The sequence below is a fragment of the Mus caroli genome, chromosome 5, assembly GCF_900094665.2.
Source record: "Mus caroli chromosome 5, CAROLI_EIJ_v1.1, whole genome shotgun sequence".
NCBI lineage: Eukaryota > Metazoa > Chordata > Mammalia > Rodentia > Muridae > Mus > Mus caroli.
Window position 1 is genome coordinate 141,108,872 of NC_034574.1, and position 19,538 is coordinate 141,128,409.

The following is a 19,538-nucleotide window of genomic DNA, read 5'->3' on the forward strand; positions in this document are numbered from 1 at the left end:
TTCATTTACATTTCAAATGCTATCCCAAAAGTCCCCTATACCCTCTCCCCACCCAACTGGGTCCTATCTTAAGCCACATTAAAAAAAAATTAATAGATTAAGGATTTATATGCCTAAAAACTTTAAAACTCCTACTGTGTATACCTGTAAATTGATAAAGCATTTTAATAGGTAAGGGTTTACTATATGAGACTCAAAGAAGCCTTTTTTTTTCTTGTGAAGACCATACTAGACTACAGATTTAGCTCAGTGGAAAGAACTTAGATTTACTCGCCAGCACTGGAGGCTAAAATCACAAAAACAAAACGCTGATAAATTCTTCTAAAATGACCCAAAGACACTTACTGTTAAAGTAGAACTAAAACGAGGGCTAGAGAGATGGCTCCGCGGTTAAAAGCACTGGCTGCTCTTCTAGAGGTCCTAAGTTCAGTTCCCAGCAACCACATGGTGGCTCACAACCATCTGTAACGGGATCTGATGCCCTCTTCTGGTGTGTCCTAAGAGAGCAACATTGTACTCCTAGACATAAAATAGTAATTATTTTTTATATAAAAAAGGGAGAGCTAAAACTTGAAATAAGATACTTGTAATCTATACAATTGACAAATAAGAGAAAAAGACCTGATCAAACAGCTCACTAGGAAAATGGCTGAAGATAAATGTGAACATTTTTATGGATGATCCTTATAGCCAAGAAATGTTTCAAGAGGAAATACAAGTAGGAAATGTATAGTGGTAGAATATAGATCTGTATATTCTCAATATTGACGATAGTTTAAATTGTTGAACACGTAACTGTTTTGGAAAATTCAAAACCATTAACCTAGAGTTTGAAGGTAAGCTTGGATCATTTCAGCCGGAAGAGCTATAAGATCTGTAAATAAATGTCCACACGGCAGTGGGACCCACCCTGAAGCAGTCTGAGTGCTCATCTGGAGAATAGTGGGTGCATTAGTAGGACATTACGGAAGGAAGTATACTGATAGACAGCAACACAGAAGAAACTGACAAATACGATTAAAAAGTGACACGGACGTGACTACATCCAACGTGCACCTTTTTATGAAGTTACATAACTAAAATTAACACTCTGTGTTAATTTAGCATAGGCAAGAACCAATGACTTGAGTAATATAAAGATTATTATTAATTTAGTCGTGTACAGCTGTGTTCAAACATGTCCTAATCAAAGAGTCTTTCATTTTTGTAATTGAGAGTTTTGTTTCTGAGGTTCACTATATGTGTTTTGTTTCTATTAGTCTTTTTTTTTTTTTTTAAAGCATTTCATTCTTTTTTGGGGTGGGGTGGGGGCATTCAAGACAGGGTTTCTCTGTAGCCCTGGCTGTCCTGGAACTCTGTAGATCAGGCTGGCCTCAAACTCAGAAATCTGCCTGCCTCTGCCTCCCGAGTGCTGAGATCAAAGGCGTGCACCACCACTGCCCGGCTTTATTAGTCTTTTATTTTGACACTTTGACTGTGTTGCCCTGGCTGGCCTGGGACTCAGAAAACTGCCTGCCTCTGCTTCTGTTTCCTGACTGTTGGGGTGGGATGAATGCCTGGCCATGTTTACTATCTTATTAGCCTTAAAGTCTCATGCTGGCTCATCTCTCAATCTGTTCTTGCTGTCCTCTTTCCTTCCGTCTCCTCGGTATGAACTAAATTGTGTAGCCAAGCATGGTTTACATCTCAGAAATCTTTAGCAATGTCCAAAGCCTTCTGAGTCATCATCACTGTAAGCAGTGTTGCATAACATGCAGTGGATGGAGGCTGGTAGTGCTCCGAACACCCCCTGCAGTGTGTGGGACAGCTCTTCCCGGGGTCAGTTATGCCAAGGTTGAGAGACGTGACATAGGCTTACTGCAGCGAGTTCTATATACTCAAGAGCTCTTAATCTAACTCATCTTTGATACAGTCTTGGAGGAGGAGAAGCTAAAGCTCACCACCCTAGCATCTTTTTTTTCTTGCCCCCTTTCTGCTCCTTATCTCTTATCGTTTTCAGTATGATCTGGTGGGATTGGGCTGTAGAATATGTAATCTTCCATTTGATTTTCTTTTGGGCTTTTATCTCTACAGTATATTTTTTACATTAATTATTTTAATACTAAGCACCCCTTTAGTCATGATCAAAAGTATGTGGATTTTTTTAGACTGAGCTGAACACATAGAATAGACTAATAGTTAATAATTCTGTTTTTAAGATTCAGCATCCCTTTGATAAAAACTAAATCAACCAGACATAAAAGGAACACATCTTAAACTCATAAAATAAGCCAGCATCTAATGGTAAATAGGGCCCAGAGTTGGGACCACAGAGCAGAGAACTGTGCCCCACGGGAATCAAGAGGGAGCTTCAGGAGCTTGGTAGTTGTTAACTCGGACAGTGGTGTGTCACAAGTGCAACAGATTGAAAGGACAGTGCTAAAAAATCCTATAGTCATAACCTTCTCGTGACCTCTTTCAAACAAATCATGTACAGCCATTGCATGCGAATTCAAGATGTACAGCTTCTGAAGCCAGATAGTGTGTGCTGTGAGGATCCTTGTGTATTGAGCAGAGTTTATCTTTTACCTTGTCTGTCTGTCTGTTGTTAAAAACCATGGTAGTCGGGCTGGTGAGATGGCTCAGTGGGTAAGAGCACCCGACTGCTCTTCCAAAGGTCCGGAGTTCAAATCCCAGCAACCACATGGTGGCTCATAACCATCTGTAACGAGATCTGGCTCCCTCTTCTGGTGTGTCTGAAGACAGCTACAGTGTACTTACATATAATCAATAAATAAATCTTTAAAAAAAAAAAAAAATGGTAGTCATCAAAAAGGTTGTTCCAAATAGCATAGTTGGTTTGCCTCTTGTGCCGTCACTTGACTGTTAATTTTCATCGTTGGCACTGCACCTCCTAATTATTTGGGGGAGGCATAGTTTCTTTAGTTGTACCTAGTTGAGCAGAGGAGATTTGTAAGAGTTTTGATGGCAAATGTCACATAGGTTCACACATATATACATATATATATGCTATGCATGTACATGCATGAACGAACACCCTTCTCAATTTAATACAACTTATTTTAAATTTATGCTCTAAAGATAATTCAAAATCTATCTTGATTTTTATTAATATTAGAATAAAATGTTTAATATCAATAACTCATTTTTAATAATTATTTCTGAGAACAAAAATCCCTATGTTGTGCTGCTAAGAGACAGGAGAATGTGAGCTTCAGTTGTGCTTGGCTGCTCCCTAACCTGTTGGTACTGAAGCTATAGTTGGGTTTATAACAAGTCTGTCAGACAGCACTGCCTCCTGACCCAAATCTGTTAGGATTTAACAGTGGATAGTGATTCCTTTGCTTGCTTCTTTAAAGCTGTGAGAGGTTTATGAATGCCTGTCATTGACAGTTATCTTTCTGCCACTTACTCTAGCAGTCCCCACAGAAGTTGACAGTTACCATAGCCTGTTCCCTCTAGAACCACTGCCACCTCCCAACCGGATACAGAAATCAAGTAATTTTGGATATATCACGTCTTGCTACAAAGCTGTAAATAGCAAAGATGATCTGCCATATTGCCTTCGGAGGATACATGGTAAGGAAGGTGGATTTCCTCAGAAGTACATACTCTTGCTAAGATTATTCATACTTTCATATAAACAGTGCTGTCTTATTATCATGCGTGTTTGGGAGACAAGGTTTCTTTTTTATTTTTCTTCTCCCCCCCCCCACTTGAAGATTAATACTTTACAGCCAACATAGACCATTTTTAAAAATTCAGATTTCTCTTGAGCTATCATTTACAGTTGATTGTAGTAGAGAATTTTCTTCTTTAGGTTTTCGTCTTGTTAACACAAAGTGCATGGTGTTGGTTGATATGTGGAAAAAAATTCAGCACTCAAATATTGTAACTCTGCGTGAAGTGTTTACCACTAAAGCATTTGCCGAGCCTTGTAAGTACCCAGTCCTGTGGGTCCTGCTCATGGGCTTCCCTGTATGGAGCCAGACCTGTGTGATGTGCGTTTCTGTTTCTTTGTAAGCTCTGGTGTTCGCCTATGATTTCCATGCTGGAGGAGAAACTATGATGAGCAGACACTTTAATGACCCGAATTCTGATGCCTACTTCACAAAGAGAAAGTGGGGTAAGCAAGAGATGCGAGCAGACTGTTTGGATGCATGCTTTTGACCTGGGGAGGAGTTTCTTATGAAGACATGCACAAAGTTTTTCTTGCCATTTTAAGGATCTTACTGAATTTTTATAAAGTATCTCAAAGAATTGGAGTTGGTTTGCAGCAAGTTAGGAAAAATGTATATATTGACTCATATTTTATACCAGTATTTTTGGTTTATTTTGGATATTTCCCCAGGATATACAAATTTTGAATGTATCCCATAGGATATAAAATTTCCAAGAACATCATTTGATAGTCTTCCCATCCAGTGTGACTGTATGGTCATCTATGACATCATTTCCTTAGAAACATTCTTTTGTTTGTTAAATGTCAAGTTAGTTTTTTAAAAAGCAGCTTTACTTTAAAATGGAAGAGAAGTTCTTTCGTCTTCTCCTTCTTTCCTAATATTTGCTTAAATGGTCATTTTATAATTCAGATATTTCAAGGGACCTAGAAATTTATAATTGCAGTCTAAAACATGCTCCTTTAGAAGGAAAATGACACCACAGAAAATGTAAATCCAATTTGAGATGTCAAAATTTATATTTTTGTAGGTAGTCTGATTTTCTTGTGGAACCAAGAATGAAGCTTCACCTTGTTAGTTTTTAATCTTAAGATTCTCTTGAACACAAAACATAATACTTGGGTGTGCTCATAACCTTGCTTCTGCATTCTGACAGTTGAAAGCAGTTGTGGTTTCAACATAGTTGTTGAATTGGCGGTGAAAGCCTGTCATGCAGTGTGGCGGTTTCTCCTTTTGTGCTGCCGTCTCTCGACTCGGGCACAGGTTTTTGGAGGATGTGGTGCAGCTTTCCCTGAAGATGTGTGGCTGTGGCTCATATTTATTTTAGTAATGACACTTGTGAGATAGCTGTTGGCTTTGATTTATAGCTATCTTAACCTCAGCTCTGTTGACACTTGGGCTACATCATTTGTTCTGTGGAGTCTACCCTGTATTGTGGGTTGTTGGACAGCGGCGCTTGTCTTCTGGATACCCCTATACCTCAGCTCTGATGCCAGAAATATCTGCATGCACTGCCAGTGTTCCCTGTTGAGAACTACTCAGAGCATGTTACCCATTTTAGAGGTCTGTATTTTTTCTAGGACTGGAAACATCTATCTCAGTTTGTACATTTTCTCAGCCTCGGTTCTTCCGTGCGTTATACTCTTATAACCCCCATTATACTCCTTACACATATGAGTGCCTTACTGTTTTCTCCTACAACTTCTTTAAAAAGGCATGTTTGTCATAAGTGCATTATTTAGAAAATGGGGATGATGTGAGATAGTGAAATTGTATTTATATAGAAACTATAGAGATGAAAATGAAGTGAAGTGAATGGAACAGTTAGAATGGAATCTGATGGAAAGTAAGACCTGTGTGTTTGCTGTAAGTCCTCACTCTAAGAATTGTAGCATCTAGGAGGCTAAGACAGGAGGAATGCTACAAATTGGAGGGTTACAGAGTACAGTCCTCGTCTCAGAAAACAAAACAAAACAAAACAAAACAAAAATAGCTGGGTGTAATGCCACATGCCTTTAATTGCAGCACCTAGAAGACAGATTGAGACAGATAGCAAGTTCAAGGCCAGCCCAGTTTATACAGTGAGTAGTTCCAGGACAGCCAGGGCTACATAATGGAATCCTGTTTGAATATAAACAAAAACAACAAAACAGGATAACGGGTACTCCTTTTTCTTATGATCATATCAGTTGTGTAACTTTATTTAAACATTCTTCCTTTTGGTCATGGTGCTGTCTTGATGCGTGCTGAGCTGTGCTCCACCCCTCGAAGTCACAGGGATTCAGGACTCTCTTGGGTCCTCTCTGACATCGTCTTAGCGGCTCCCGCTAAAAGCTGTTTGGAGACTTCTAAAAACTTCTTTATAGAATGTAATGTCTTCATTCTGTACAAATTGAGAGGAAATGGTTCGTGTATATGTACTTGTTTAAAATAGTGTCCCAAGCCATAGTTACACATTCACTTTATCTATCTATGATTTTTAAAATAAGGTCATGTTTTGTAGCCCCGACTTATCCTGAGCCTGAAACTTGCAGCAGTCCTCCTGATCTGCTTCCTGAACGCCAGGGTTACAGGCAGGCACCATGGCCCCGACTTGTACTTTCTATTTATTACATTTATTCATAATTAACCATTTGACTTTCACATTTTTACCTCGTTCACAAAGGTTGGCTTGCAGCCATCTGGGCACATGATTATGTTCACTAAAATAACAGAATATAGAGTAAGTTTTTATATCTCTGTTACTTAAATATTGACATTGACTCACAGGTATGATGAAAAATCAGTTTATAAGCTGGGCATGAAACTCCAAGTGGCAGAGCAGTTGTCTAGTGTGTGCAAACACCTAAGTTAAATTCCTAGTGCCACAAAATTGACAAACAAAAACACTTAAAAATGCTGTTAGGGTAAAGACAGTTACTTTGATAGAAGCTTGCTTGTTTCATCATTGGTAAGGATACTGCTTTTTCAGTAATTTGTTCTTATTCAACATTTATTTGGTCAGAGGAAAGAGTCCTTTAGTGAGATCTCTGCTACTCTAATAGTATAAAACCTGTCACCTCAGTTCTCGAGACTCCTGAGCTTGTTTGTTAGGTCCTCACTGCTGTGAATGGATATTCATTTGCCTTCTAGGCCAGCATGACGGACCACTGCCCAGGCAGCATGCTGGACTGTTACCAGAGTCTCTCATCTGGGCCTACATTGTCCAGCTGAGCTCTGCTCTGCGGACCATTCATACGGCAGGCTTAGCGTGTAGAGTAATGGACCCAACGAAGATTCTGATAACCAGCAAAACAAGGTACTAGCATTTTCAATGTTCTGAATCTGGGTTTCTTGTCATTTTTCTTTAGTGATCTATTTAGTGTGTGTGTGTGTGTGTGTTATGTGTTCTGCCTGCATACATATATGTGCATCACATGTGCTTGGTGCCCACGGAAGCCAGAAGACCTTATTGGGCTCCCTGGAGTCAGCAGATGGTTGTGACTTATCCTTAGAAAGGTTGGCAAGAGTCACGAAGGTATTTGAGAATAAAGACAAAAGTATCAGCACCGCTTTCTTATACAGAACCATCATTCTTAAATTGCACTATAAGTCAGTCTCAGATTGGTGGGCTCTGCCTGCACAGCTGGTGATGTAGGAAGTCTGCAGCGTTTGCATTGTTAATAAGTTGTTAAATGATTATTGTTTAGGATCTAAGTGTTGAGGATAATACAGTGAGGTAACAGAGATCTTAGCTTCAGCTAATACTTTAGTGTCCATAATATTTTGCAAGCCTGTTGATAATTGAGGAAATTTTTGGCTTTTCTAAGCTTCAGCAGTGCCGCTAGACAGTGCTGTGAGTGTCTGATAAACTCATTAAGAGGTTTGAGTTAAAACAAGTAAGACCCTAGGAACACAACTATGACACAGTGTCAACTACATCTTTAGCGAAGTGAAGCATTACCATCCCAAGTCTTTTCTATTACTAACTTTATGCCTGGAGTCACCATTTAATGTCTCTCAGGCTGAGTTTCATGATCTTTGAAATGGTTGGTTTTGTGGGTGGGGAGGATGGAGATGGACATTAGTCATTAACATTTTAGATCCCGTCTTAATTATGTTCTTTAAATTGTTTTGATCCTTACAGGTTACGAGTAAATTGTGTAGGAGTTTTTGATGTTTTAACATTTGATAACAGTCAAAATAATAATCCTTTGGCATTAATGGCTCAGTACCAGGTGAGTAAGAGTTAGTATGGGTGCTTATTTTGGTTTTTTTTTTTTCTGTTTTCTCTCTTAAGCTAAACTGGGTTTTAAAGTATTTGGGGTTTTAAGTTTTCCTGCTCAGTGTTTGATACCTGTTAGTTTTACTCTAGAATGCATGTCCTACTACAATATTTTCCAAGGATTGACATTAGAGCACCCTGTTCTGTGTTTTTCCTTTGTTGCCATAAAGGCTGTCATTTTTTGTATATTACCAGAATTTTATTATTCTCTAAATTCACTCTATTATTTCTGATTCAGGCTCCATAGTGTTCTTAACTATTTTCTTATTGACATAGAACTTAAGAACCCATTCCTGGGTATGTAATCTAGTTGTAGAAAAGTTCTTAGCAAATTCCAGGCTCTGTGTTGCTCTCCATATGCCAGTACTGCAAAAAACAACAGAGAGACTGTCCCTGTGGGGAAGGAGTAGGGTAGGTGCTTCCAGATTGATTCCTGTGTGTAAACCTGGGTAGCTGGTTTGTCTTGCAGTGCTTCACATTGGGACATACAGCTATCGCTAAAGCTGTAGGTTTTAGGTTTTGTGTGTAAGAAGTCATGCGAGGTTTGTTTGTTTGTGTTTGGCTGCTTGTTAATCTGAGGTTTGATGCAAGGCAGAATGGCTTCGTCACATGAGGAGGCACTATTGTGTTGTCCTCCACTGTTCAACTTTGGTTTGTTTTAAAAGAAGTTTTAGTTTACTTTAGGATAAGACAAGTTTCAGAACAAAAAGGAAGGAAATGATGGGATGAGAAATAAGAGTCCCAGGCCGTGTTCTGTGTTTGGCTTCATGCGACAGTCTGTGGCTATTGAACCGCAAGGCGTGCTGTTGGGGATTTAGAGGCACTCTGACACACAAGTGTTTGCATGCCGTTCCTATCTTAGTTCCCCTTGGCTGTGCCTACCTTAGCAGGCTGCCTTGGTTGATACCTGGTATCCAGTGGGCACGGTGGGAAGGACTCGTGATGCGAGTGAGCACAGAGCACAGCTCCAACAGCAGATGTCTTCCATCTGAGTGCGGTCTACTCCTCCTCTTCTCACGGACGGTCATTTCTTAGTGTCTGCTGCTGCTGCGCTCTACTTAGGAACTCACTGGCCTAATTTCTATCTTCATCCAGAAATGACTAATGAGCTAGGTGTGCACTAGGGAGTAGGCTGAAGGCAGGCCAGTGAGTTTGAAGGTAGAATAGGCTACTTTGAGCCGGAATGTGACTGAAAATTACTAAATACTAGTGATTTAGATATGTCTTAAGGAAGTTACACTACATTTTTGGATAATATTTAAAGCCGGTACTACCAGGAATCTAGAAACTTCTTCTTTTTTTTTTTGGTTTTTCGAGACAGGGCTTCTCTGTATAGCCCTGGCTGTCCTGGAACTCACTTTGTAGACCAGGCTGTCCTGGAACTCAGAAATCCGCTTGCCTCTGCCTCCCGAGTGCTGGGATTAAAGGCGTGCGCCACCACGCCCGGCGAAACTTCTTGTCCAGGCTAAAAAATAAAACTCATGCCTTAGAATTATCACTGTATATTTTAGATAGAATTATCATTTTAAAGTTAGTATTTAACTAAGAAGCTCTGCCTGCACAAAACCTTGGGTTCAACCTCCAGCACTAAACTATTGTGTATTACTATAAAATAGGACCACGTTGTAAAACTATTGTTTATGACTATAAAATAGGACCACGTTGAATTTTCTGAGTCACTTTTTTGTTTTTTGCAGATGGGTAATATTTCACTTACTTTATTGTGTAATAGCTTGTAAAATGAGGCTTTTTTAAAAGGGAGATAGATTATTACCTTAAATTACAACCAACCAACTATTTTATTAGCCTGGGGCAACCATTTTATTATAAATAAAGTGCCTTTATTTATAAACTGTCAGCTTTCAACCAGTTGTCACTCTCTTTACTTTTCAGTAAAATGCATTTCTCAGGTTTCTTTTCTCTTTTTGTTGTATGGATGTAGAAGATTTTTGTATAGATTATTATAGCAAGGTCTAGAAGAGATTTACAGACAATCCCAAAGGGGAGGTTTTGTTTTGTTTTGTTTTGAACAGAAAAGAGGGCTCAGGAGAGAGGAGCACATTGTTTGTTGTAGTCTATTTCTCACAGGCTGTTTCAGACACGTGACTAGAGACTGACTTTCAGTAAAGTGGACATAAGTAGAGCCATAGCTAGAATCAGGAAAAAAAAAAAAAAAAAAGAAACCAAGAATCAGGAAGACACTGAAAATGAGTTGGGGGAAACCTCCTGAATTATACAAATGGGGGCGGGGAGGGGGGGGACCAGATGGAGGTAAGAAGCAAAATAAATGGAAAATTATTTAGCTGGAAAATACAGGGGAAAAAAGAGTTCCTCGAGTCGTTAATGCCAAAATTTCTTAACTAATGAAGACTATTAATCTTTTATTTAAAAGTAAATTGTAATGTAAACTGGTTTATGTAGTATGTATCTTCTTTCTGAAAATGGCTGTTTACGTCCCGAGTCAGCTTTAGATAGGTGCAACACTCAGATAGATACTCACGTAGCTCTCCTATGGGTCCTTTGCTCTCACATGGGATATGAAGTATTTTAGGAGGAACGCATCAAACCAGGATGGAGCCAGACTGAGACTTGTTCTGTTTCAAAGCTTGGGAGGCTGTCTGATGTTACAGTCTGCTCACACACTTGATAAATGAGCACCTGTAGTTTACTTTGCTGACTACAATGTATTGAAACCATGTACAAATGGGAAATACTATGTATTTATCAAAGCCAAAAGTTTTGTACTTTCATCAGCACAACTTGGGAGATTTTATTTGTTCTTAGGTTGACTGAAGGACTCCTAACATTCAGTAGCCAGACAGGGATGACATTGGCACCTCCCACCAACTCACACCCTCCCACACCAGGCTGCTGTCAGGACCCCTAAATATGGTATTAATCCTTGGCTTCTTCCAACAAATTGAACATATTTTGTAAAATTACTCAGTTCTCACCTGATCACAGAAACTCATGTGTAAAATGTCAGGGCCGTACTGGTAGTTTTGAATAAAATGTTGAGTTTGAACAGCTAAGCATTTTAGTAATGGAGTATAGCATGTAAACTATTTAGGTCAACTATTTAGGGATAGCCATCTGTTGCTGCAGTTCACTGGTGATTGCCTTAGAATCCTTGGCTCCCTACATGCCCATTTCATATTCTATCAAGGCCCCGTGCTTCTCAGCCACTCAGAACATTATCAGGAGGGACTTTGAGAGACACCAACCCCTAGACTTTATCACTTATGGGTAACACCAAAACTCATGTGAGGAGGAGGCTACTTAGACATCATTTTTTTAATTTGGTTTGTATTTTAGCTCTTTGGATGTTTTTAATTTATGGCTAGATTTGAAAACTATAAGAAAAAAATGCTCAGTAGATGAACATGGATTCAGTAACTGACTTGATATCTCAGATCCTAAGCATTTATAGAAATCATCAGTAAAAGTTACTTCAGTTGTGTTCCGTGCTTAAAGCAGCCACATTCTTTCAGGCACATGGTGATTGTCTTTGCAGGGGACTGTTCCGTTTGCTGGAGTTGTAATCAGCGCTCAAATCCTTTTAGAACAGTGGTTTTCAGTCTGGGGGTTGTGACCCCTTTAAAGGTCAAATGACCCTTTCCCATAGGGTCAGATATTAGATTGTTATAATCCATAACAGTAGCAAAATCACAGTTATGAAATAGCAATGAAAACAAGTTTATAGGTAGGTGTCACCGCACCATGAGGAGCCGTATTAAAGGGTCAGAGCATTAGGAAGGTCTTGATGAACACTGTCAGAAGGAAAGCCTCACAATAATGGACCATTTTTAAAACAAAAAATGGAGGGAAAAAGAATTCAAAGACCTATTATTACCAGTGAGCAAAAATAGCTCACTATTGGAAAGCAAAGACACAGGGTGTCATTGATGTCTGCCGTCCGTTTTGATGTTCTATGATAACTGTGATCTGAATGCTTGCTTGTAGTGGGCTGTCTTGTCTCCACATTCACACGGCTGTCTTGAACTAGGAAATGTGTGTTTAGTCCCAGTGATCTTGGCAGTGCAAGCATGTGGTGGCCCTCAGTTCTGTGACACGGGGAAGAGTATCAGGTGCATTTAAAATTTCAGAATAAAAACACAAACGTTGGGACAAGTGAGAGAGATAGCTTAGCACATTAAGACATCGCCATGTTAGCCTGGAGACCTGTGAGGGAATCTCTGTAGCCCGCATGTAAAGGTGGGAAGAGAAAGCTGACTTCAGAGTTGTCTTGGTACCTGTCTCAATCCCCTCCTGCACCCCCCATCCCCCATGAAAACATAAAAGCTTGTAAAAACAACAGTTCCATAATTGGAATGTAAATTGTTTACAGTAATGTTTCCTAAAAGTATGGTGGTCCTAGAAATGCTTTCATTAGGATGACTTGGATGCCCTCAAATGTTTGGGCCTATTAATTAAATGAGACTGTGACAGAGAGGCTCAGTAAAGTCACAGTGATTCTGAAAGTAACCATGCTCCTCGTGTCTCTCTGTCTCTCTCTCTCTCTCTTTTTCTCTCTCTGTGTCTCTGTTTCTGTTTCTCTGTGTCTCTGTCTCGCTATGTGTCTGTCTCTTTCTCTCTCTGTCTCTCTCTCTCATAATGTACTATTCCTGTTAGGTGATGTGTTCAGTGTGTTTGAAAGTATACCTGTAAAGTAGAAATTAAAAGTTATGTTTATTTTCTCATGTCAGCAAGCAGATCTGATATCATTAGGAAAAGTTGTGTTGGCTTTGGCTTGCAACTCTTTGGCAGGAATTCAGCGAGAAAATTTACAGAAAGCCATGGAATTGGTGACAATCAACTACTCCTCTGACCTGAAGAACCTCATCTTGTAAGTTCATGAAGCAGAGTGGTCCTCTGTGATTAAGATAGAAATTTCCATAGGAGCCGTCCCACTGTTTAAAGTTAGCAGACGCAAGCAGTTACTGATTTCCTAATCTTTATTGATAACTATGTATTTCTTAGGATGGATTTATAAACCAGTTTGTTAGTCACTTGGTCAGAGAGTGCCTTCTAGAGTTGTACTGATAGCCACTTATTGCTAGCTCTTTGGTTACACTAGTCATACTGAAGAGCTCCATAGCCATGTATGTAGACCCCAGCTAAGGCATGGACAACACAGACAGAACCTTTCCATCTTTTGAGCTCCCTCGGCCAGTGTTGCTCTAGATAGTGAGAGATGATGTAATACGGCCCTCTTCAAAGTCCAGTTATGTGTATGAATCTCTGCTCCAGGGGTGCAAGTCAATGGAAGACTCCAAGAAGTCTTTGAATATAAGTTTGGGATGAATTTGACTTTCACTGTGGACTACCATTACCACCAAAGGATCCATTACTGTCTCTTGACACAAGCGGGAGGGCACACAACTTTTACTACAGCTATGAGTTTAATCTAGGGGGAAAGATGCTAAGAAAACTCTTCAAATTTTCCCTATTATGTTCTAGAAGCCATTAGAATTTATTGATCCTAATCAATAGTCTCTTTTAGCTTCCAGTGAACCTTTCTGCTCTTTCTGTGTAGCCCTGGATGATCCAGTTTCTTTTTGGACCAGCCCTGGGGTATGGAACTGGGGGATGGAGGATGGGGCTGCCCACCTGTTCTTTGTTACATTGGCTTCACCGTCTTGCTTGTGAGACACTAGAAGCCAGTGCTTGCCTGGGACCTAGAAATAGTCAGTTAAGATGATAGAGCTTTGGGAAGAAGGATTTGTGTATGATTCCACCCTTAGCTTGCAATGTCCAGGGCTTTCTGGACAGTTACACAAGGCTATATGATCTCTAGATACACCTTTTTTAAAAAGTAGAAGTTAAGGATACTTTTTAAATTTACTTTATATTAATAATTATTGAAAGAGGATAATATGTGAGGTTTCATATACTATTCTTTTTATATACTTGAAAATTTCCTTAGAAAACAGTAAATAATTTTAAAAAAATCCTTTGTTAGTGACAAAAAAAAGGTAAATAAGTAAAAAGTCATTTCTCATTAGTTACAGTAAATTCCACCAGATCTACATAAGACTGCTTGACATGAATTGCAGTTCAGTCTCAAATAATCTGCAAGTGGGGTGTCATTATTAGCCCCATTTTAGATACAAGAAAGCTGAGACACAATAAAGTAGACTTGTCCGTGTGGCACATAGCTGGTAATAGCTTTTAGTATGATTGGGTAAATGTTGTAAACATTAGTGGTTATAATGGATAACTAAGATAATTTGTGTGTTATAATCATTCATTTACTCATCAAAAAGATGCTTACATAGGGGTTGGAAAGATGGCTCAGCACTTAAGAGCATTGGCTGCTCTTCCAAAGACCTAAGTTCAATTCCTGGCACCCACATGGCAAGCTCACAACCATCTGTAACTCAAGGTCTAGCAGACATGCAGACAGATGCCAATGCATATAAAAGTAAATAAATCTTTAGAAAAAGAATGCTTACTATGTGCCAAAATCTGGGAAGACTTTAATAGGATTAGCAGAATTTTTGTACATCTTTTAGATGCTTTCAAAAGACATGTAAAAGACTGGCGAGATGGCTCAGCAGTTTAGAGAGTCTTGCCCTTACAGAGCCCTTAATGTTCCCAGCCCCATACCCAGCAGCAAAACTGCCTGTAACTACAGCTGCAGGGCATCAAATTCCTCTTGGGGCCTCCGTGTGCCTCTACACTCGTCATACCTTACCTCAACATACACACAACAACTAAATCTTAAAAACAGACAGACATAAAAACAAGCAGGTTGTTTGCAGGCAGAGATTAGGTCCTGGACGAAAGCCTAGTTAGACAGGAGGTGAGACAAGGACTGACCCTTCTGAGTGATTAGAGGCCAGGTATTAACAGTCATTGCATTCTGTAGGCAGCCCAGAAAACAGCAAGACTTTCTGCCTTGATGGTGATAGAAAAAGAGTTGAACTGATCTCTTGTGCTCTGAGTCTGTAGAGATTTTCCAGAAATAACAGGTGACCCATGAAATCATGGAGCAGAGGATAGTTCTTTTGGGCTAATTCAGTTTTTTCACAATTTAAGATTCATTTTTAGACTGAAAAGTTATTTTTGGTTAGGTGTGGTGGCATCTGCCTGTAGAAAGAACCCAGGAGTTTAAAGCTAGTTTGGGCAGCATAGCAAGACACTGTCTTGAAAACCGCAGCAGTTTATCTTTGAAGAACAGGAGGGAAAACTCCCCATCCCTCAGCCTTCCAGTGTTTTAACCCTCAGAATTCTTGATAGCCATTCCATTTAGCACTGTTGACACAGGGGCTCCAGGGTGGCCATGGGTAGGCGTGGCATCCTTCTGCTTTCCTTTCCACATCTCTGACTGTGAGCACACAGAGGAGAGATGGTGGATTGGTAAATGTCTAGGGGAAAGAAGGACTACTCAAGTTTCAGAATGGAAATTTGCATGAAAAGTATGTTTTCAAATTGTGAGTGCCAGATTATAGTGACAGCAGCATCTGTGTGCTTGTGGCTGTGTTGTTGTTAACCCCTGCTGACCATTCATGGGATTCTTCTCTGTCTTGGTAGGTACTTGTTGACTGACCAAAACAGGATGCGGAGTGTGAATGACATCATGCCCATGATTGGTGCTCGGTTTTACACTCAATTGGATGCTGCTCAAATGAGAAATGATGTTATCGAGGAAGACCTTGCTAAGGTAGAGTCTAGTTCCTGTGTAACTTGGTATAAAGTACAGCGTTCACTGAGCCAGCTAGCTGGGACTGTGATGCTCCTGTTCACAGTAGGCAGGAGTTTAGTCTCTAGTATCCTATTCATAATTGTGTCTAAAATTGGTTTTGTTTCACGTTAGCATTTTAAAGAATTCCTAGAATTGATGAGTTGCGTACTCTCCTGAGTACAACTGTGCACAGGAGCAGGCATATGTTAAAGAGCAGACGCAGCAGTGTGGGTGTTAGTGCTTGCTGCACTGGAGTGATGTGGGTACAGAGTACCATTTTTAAAGACTCGGTTCATATTCAGTTAGCTGGAACACTAACATTCTCTCTCTTTTTAAAATGTTTTATAGGAGGTTCAAAATGGAAGACTGTTTAGGCTTCTAGCAAAATTGGGAACAATCAACGAGAGGCCGGAGTAAGGGTTTACAGTATTTACAGCATGTTTTAAAACCAAGGGTTCCAGTTTGTGTAAGGAATGAGCGAACTACCTTCTTAATGGTTTTATTTTGAAAAGGGAAGTTCTCATATGAAGTGACCATAAAACTGCTAGTTCTTAAGAACTGTTTGAAACCACAGCCTGGATGTGGCTGTTGTTAAGAATGTGTATGCCATACTGGAAATTGGCCGCGCTGTGCAGACTCCAGGCAGTGGCTCCTCCTCCTGTAGGAGGCCTCGTCTCCTCAGTTTCTCTTGTCAGTTGAGAGACGCTAGCAACCCCTTGTTTGTAGTGTTTCCTTCTTTTCTATGAAAATGCGCTTTTATAGATGTCATTATTGGTAATGAAGTGACATCATTACTTTATGCTGTCCCAGTTCTACCTGTTAAGTTAGCGTTACCTATGCAGAGTTGATGTCTGTACCTTGTTAACTGTTGAGACGGGCTGGACAGGGTTGCATCGTGATTAAAACGTGTAAGTTACACATCAGAATTGTCTCACTTCTCAAAGAGGTAGGTGACAGACAGGTGCTTGTGGGTTTTTCTTTTACAGCTTATTTTTATGTAATGTGTATGGGTATTTTGCTTGTATGTGTATTGTGCACTGCGTGTGTGTCTGGTGTCTTAGGAGGCAGAATATGACCTCAGATCCCCTGGAGCTGCAGTTGAGTCACTGTATGGATGCTGAGACTCTAACCCAGGACCTCTTAACCACTGAGCCATCTCTCCAGCCCTGCTTGGCTGTTTTGAAAATGAAGAGTCTCAGAATCATCTCTAATAATCCGTCCTAATAAGAGGATGTGTGCTGAACCAGTTTGGAGACCTGTTTCAGCCTGTTCATTTATTCACTCCTGTATTTCAAAAAGGTGGCTCTTCTGTGACTTTTCTTGGTATTTGATCCACCTGGTGACCCACCCATTCCTTCAGTCTATGCTAACACATAGATCTGAGATCTCTGTTCTCGGGGCTGGCACTGCTGGGAAGAGGTAGGTGCATGCTGTTGTCAGTGTGCCCAAAGTAAAGCCTGATTCCAGTTCTTCTCTCAGTTTTCAGTTATGCTGTCTTGGAGTTGATCATAGTTGCATATAGTGAACTTAAGCAGATAATTCTACAGCAGTAAACTTTCTGACAGTTACAGAATGCCTTGAGCCATAGGTAGCCTATCTGTTCCTCTTCTCACCTTGTGTTCTTGTCCAGGCTGGTTGTGCCTCGCGGCTGCCACATGAATGCCTTCCTTCCCTCATTCCGGAGTCTTGGCTTCCTCCCTCTCTGGAGCGCAGGCTCCATTGCCTCTCTTTTCCTATCATTTATCCCTTGCCAGTGGAGCTCACCCTCTTGTACACCTTTCATGTGAGGTGAATTCATGAGTCCTTTGCAAATCTAAAGTACTTTCTCATTTTATACATTATTGATATGTGATATTATATATATATATATATATATATATATATATATATATATAATTCTAAACTGTCCTTATAAAATTTTATTTATATTTTTAATACGAAATTTTAAAGTTTTGTAGAATAGTGAAAAATATCGTCACTCTTTTCATACCTGACATGCTCAGTCTTTCCAGTTAATCCTTACCCTGACTAATTTATTGATAAAAATTTTATATTTATTTTCAGAGTTACAAGTATAAATATATTGTTTATCTCCCCCTTTTAATTAACGTAAACATTATCACTTCTCACAGTATTTTTTTTTAAAGATTTATTTATTATTATATCTTAAGTACACTGTAGCTGTCTTTAGATGCACCAGAAGAGGATGTCAAATCTCATTACAGATGGTTCTGAGCCACCATGTGGTTGCTGGGATTTGAACTCAGGACCTATGGAAGAGCAGTCAGTGCTCTTAACCACTGAGCCCTCTCTCCAGCCCCACTTCTCACAGTATTAATGTTAGAAATCATTTTGTTCAGCTCTGTTTGGAATTAGGCAGGCTCCTACATGAAACACGAGCCTGCTGGGCTTCTCCCTCTGCCACCTTATGATGGAGGCATTGCTCCTGTGTTCGAGAACACACTGGAGGCAGACAGCTTAGCTACCTAGTCGTGGACTGTTGATGCCATGAGCTACAGACAGTGCTGCAGGGACCTGTTCACCAAAGAATAGAGAAGCAGTGGAGTCTTCAGAGACCAGGGGTGTTGCAAGGATTGTGTTGTACTGTTCGTGAGAGGCCTGACTGAAAATGCTTGCCTTGGAAGTTGGGATTTTGTCTGTTGTGCTGTTGGTTGGTGTCCTTGCCTGCTGTAGGTTGCCTGTTTGGGGACTTAGTTGTCTCTGACCGTGCTCAGGCTCATCCTCGGTAGATCTCTGTATGTTTGATCAAATGGATCAAACCTTTTTTATGCCTCTGTGTTCAGGTTAAGAATGTTGTTTTATACTTAGAAATGAATGAGTGACCTCATGCTTTCTTCTAGAATGCTCGTGACTTCTTTCCCCGAGTCCATTGCTGCTGGTTCTCTGACTTCTCCTCTGCAAACCCTGTCTAAACACAGTGGCCCTTCCTAGTTTGCTCAGTGCTGTCTAGTTCTTGCTAATTGCAGAGCATGCTTTTTCTGGGACTAGCAGCCTCAGCTTCCTCTTTCCAGGATAGGCTCATGTTTCAGCTCTGTCCACCCTCTTCTCAGAGCACCGTGTAGCTGGGTAGAATCCCTGCTTTCTCAGGTTACTGGAGTGACGTGTGTCCTACCAGACTATAGGTTCCTCCGGTCACTTAAAACTACCAGTGGTCTCTGGTTCTCCAGTTCCTCACAGCTTCACCTTCTGGTGAAGTGTAGAAGCCTAAAAGCTACCTTGCTTTCTAAACATTCCCTCCTCTGTGTGTTCCTCGGTAAAGTGGAAACTTAGCTGATGCCTCTGGAACACGGAAGGAGGAGAGGACCTACAGCCCTGGCTCAGAGATGTCTACAGTTTTTTCTACTTTGTACTAGTCATAAAGATTGAATAGCATGTAATGGGCAACTGTTCCTGTGAAGAGAATATGTGATATATGTACTTTTGGGTGGGTTGTGATTTTTTTAAGCACTTTTCAGAGCCCCTCCAATTTCTTATTAACTGGGGAAGATTAGATGAGTCTTGAGTCTGAAAAATATGGCTATGTGGCATGTAGAGTGAGTTACTGAGGTCAAATGTTAACCCCCCCAGGTTTCAGAAGGATCCAACCTGGTCAGAGACTGGAGACAGATACCTTTTGAAACTCTTTAGAGATCATCTCTTTCATCAGGTGACAGAAGCAGGTGCTCCTTGGATCGACCTCAGTCACATCATTTCTTGTCTTAACAAGGTACTTGTAAGGAAAAGAATCATGTTTAATAGGTTCTTACTATGTCAGTGTGTGTGTGTGTGTGTGTGTGTGTGTGTGTGCGCGTGCGTGTGTGTGCATGCCCCATGTGCACATACAAGGTCAGAGGACACTTTGGAGTTCCTCTGCTTTGTGCTGGTGTGTCATGCTTGGTGTCAAGCG

General features: G+C 40.3%; 1 protein-coding gene across 1 annotated transcript in view; it reads left to right on the forward strand.

The window, feature by feature from the left end:
* Pan3 (poly(A) specific ribonuclease subunit PAN3) overlaps positions 1 to 19,538 on the forward strand; it is a 121,241-nt gene that overhangs the window by 96,274 nt on the left and 5,429 nt on the right. The window contains exons 8-16 of the mRNA XM_029477820.1: positions 3,369 to 3,579; positions 3,821 to 3,937; positions 4,025 to 4,126; positions 6,813 to 6,978; positions 7,807 to 7,897; positions 12,651 to 12,790; positions 15,481 to 15,610; positions 15,980 to 16,044; positions 19,220 to 19,358. Of these exons, the coding sequence (XP_029333680.1) occupies positions 3,369 to 3,579; positions 3,821 to 3,937; positions 4,025 to 4,126; positions 6,813 to 6,978; positions 7,807 to 7,897; positions 12,651 to 12,790; positions 15,481 to 15,610; positions 15,980 to 16,044; positions 19,220 to 19,358 (1,161 nt within the window). The remainder of the gene's footprint in view (positions 1 to 3,368; positions 3,580 to 3,820; positions 3,938 to 4,024; positions 4,127 to 6,812; positions 6,979 to 7,806; positions 7,898 to 12,650; positions 12,791 to 15,480; positions 15,611 to 15,979; positions 16,045 to 19,219; positions 19,359 to 19,538) is intronic.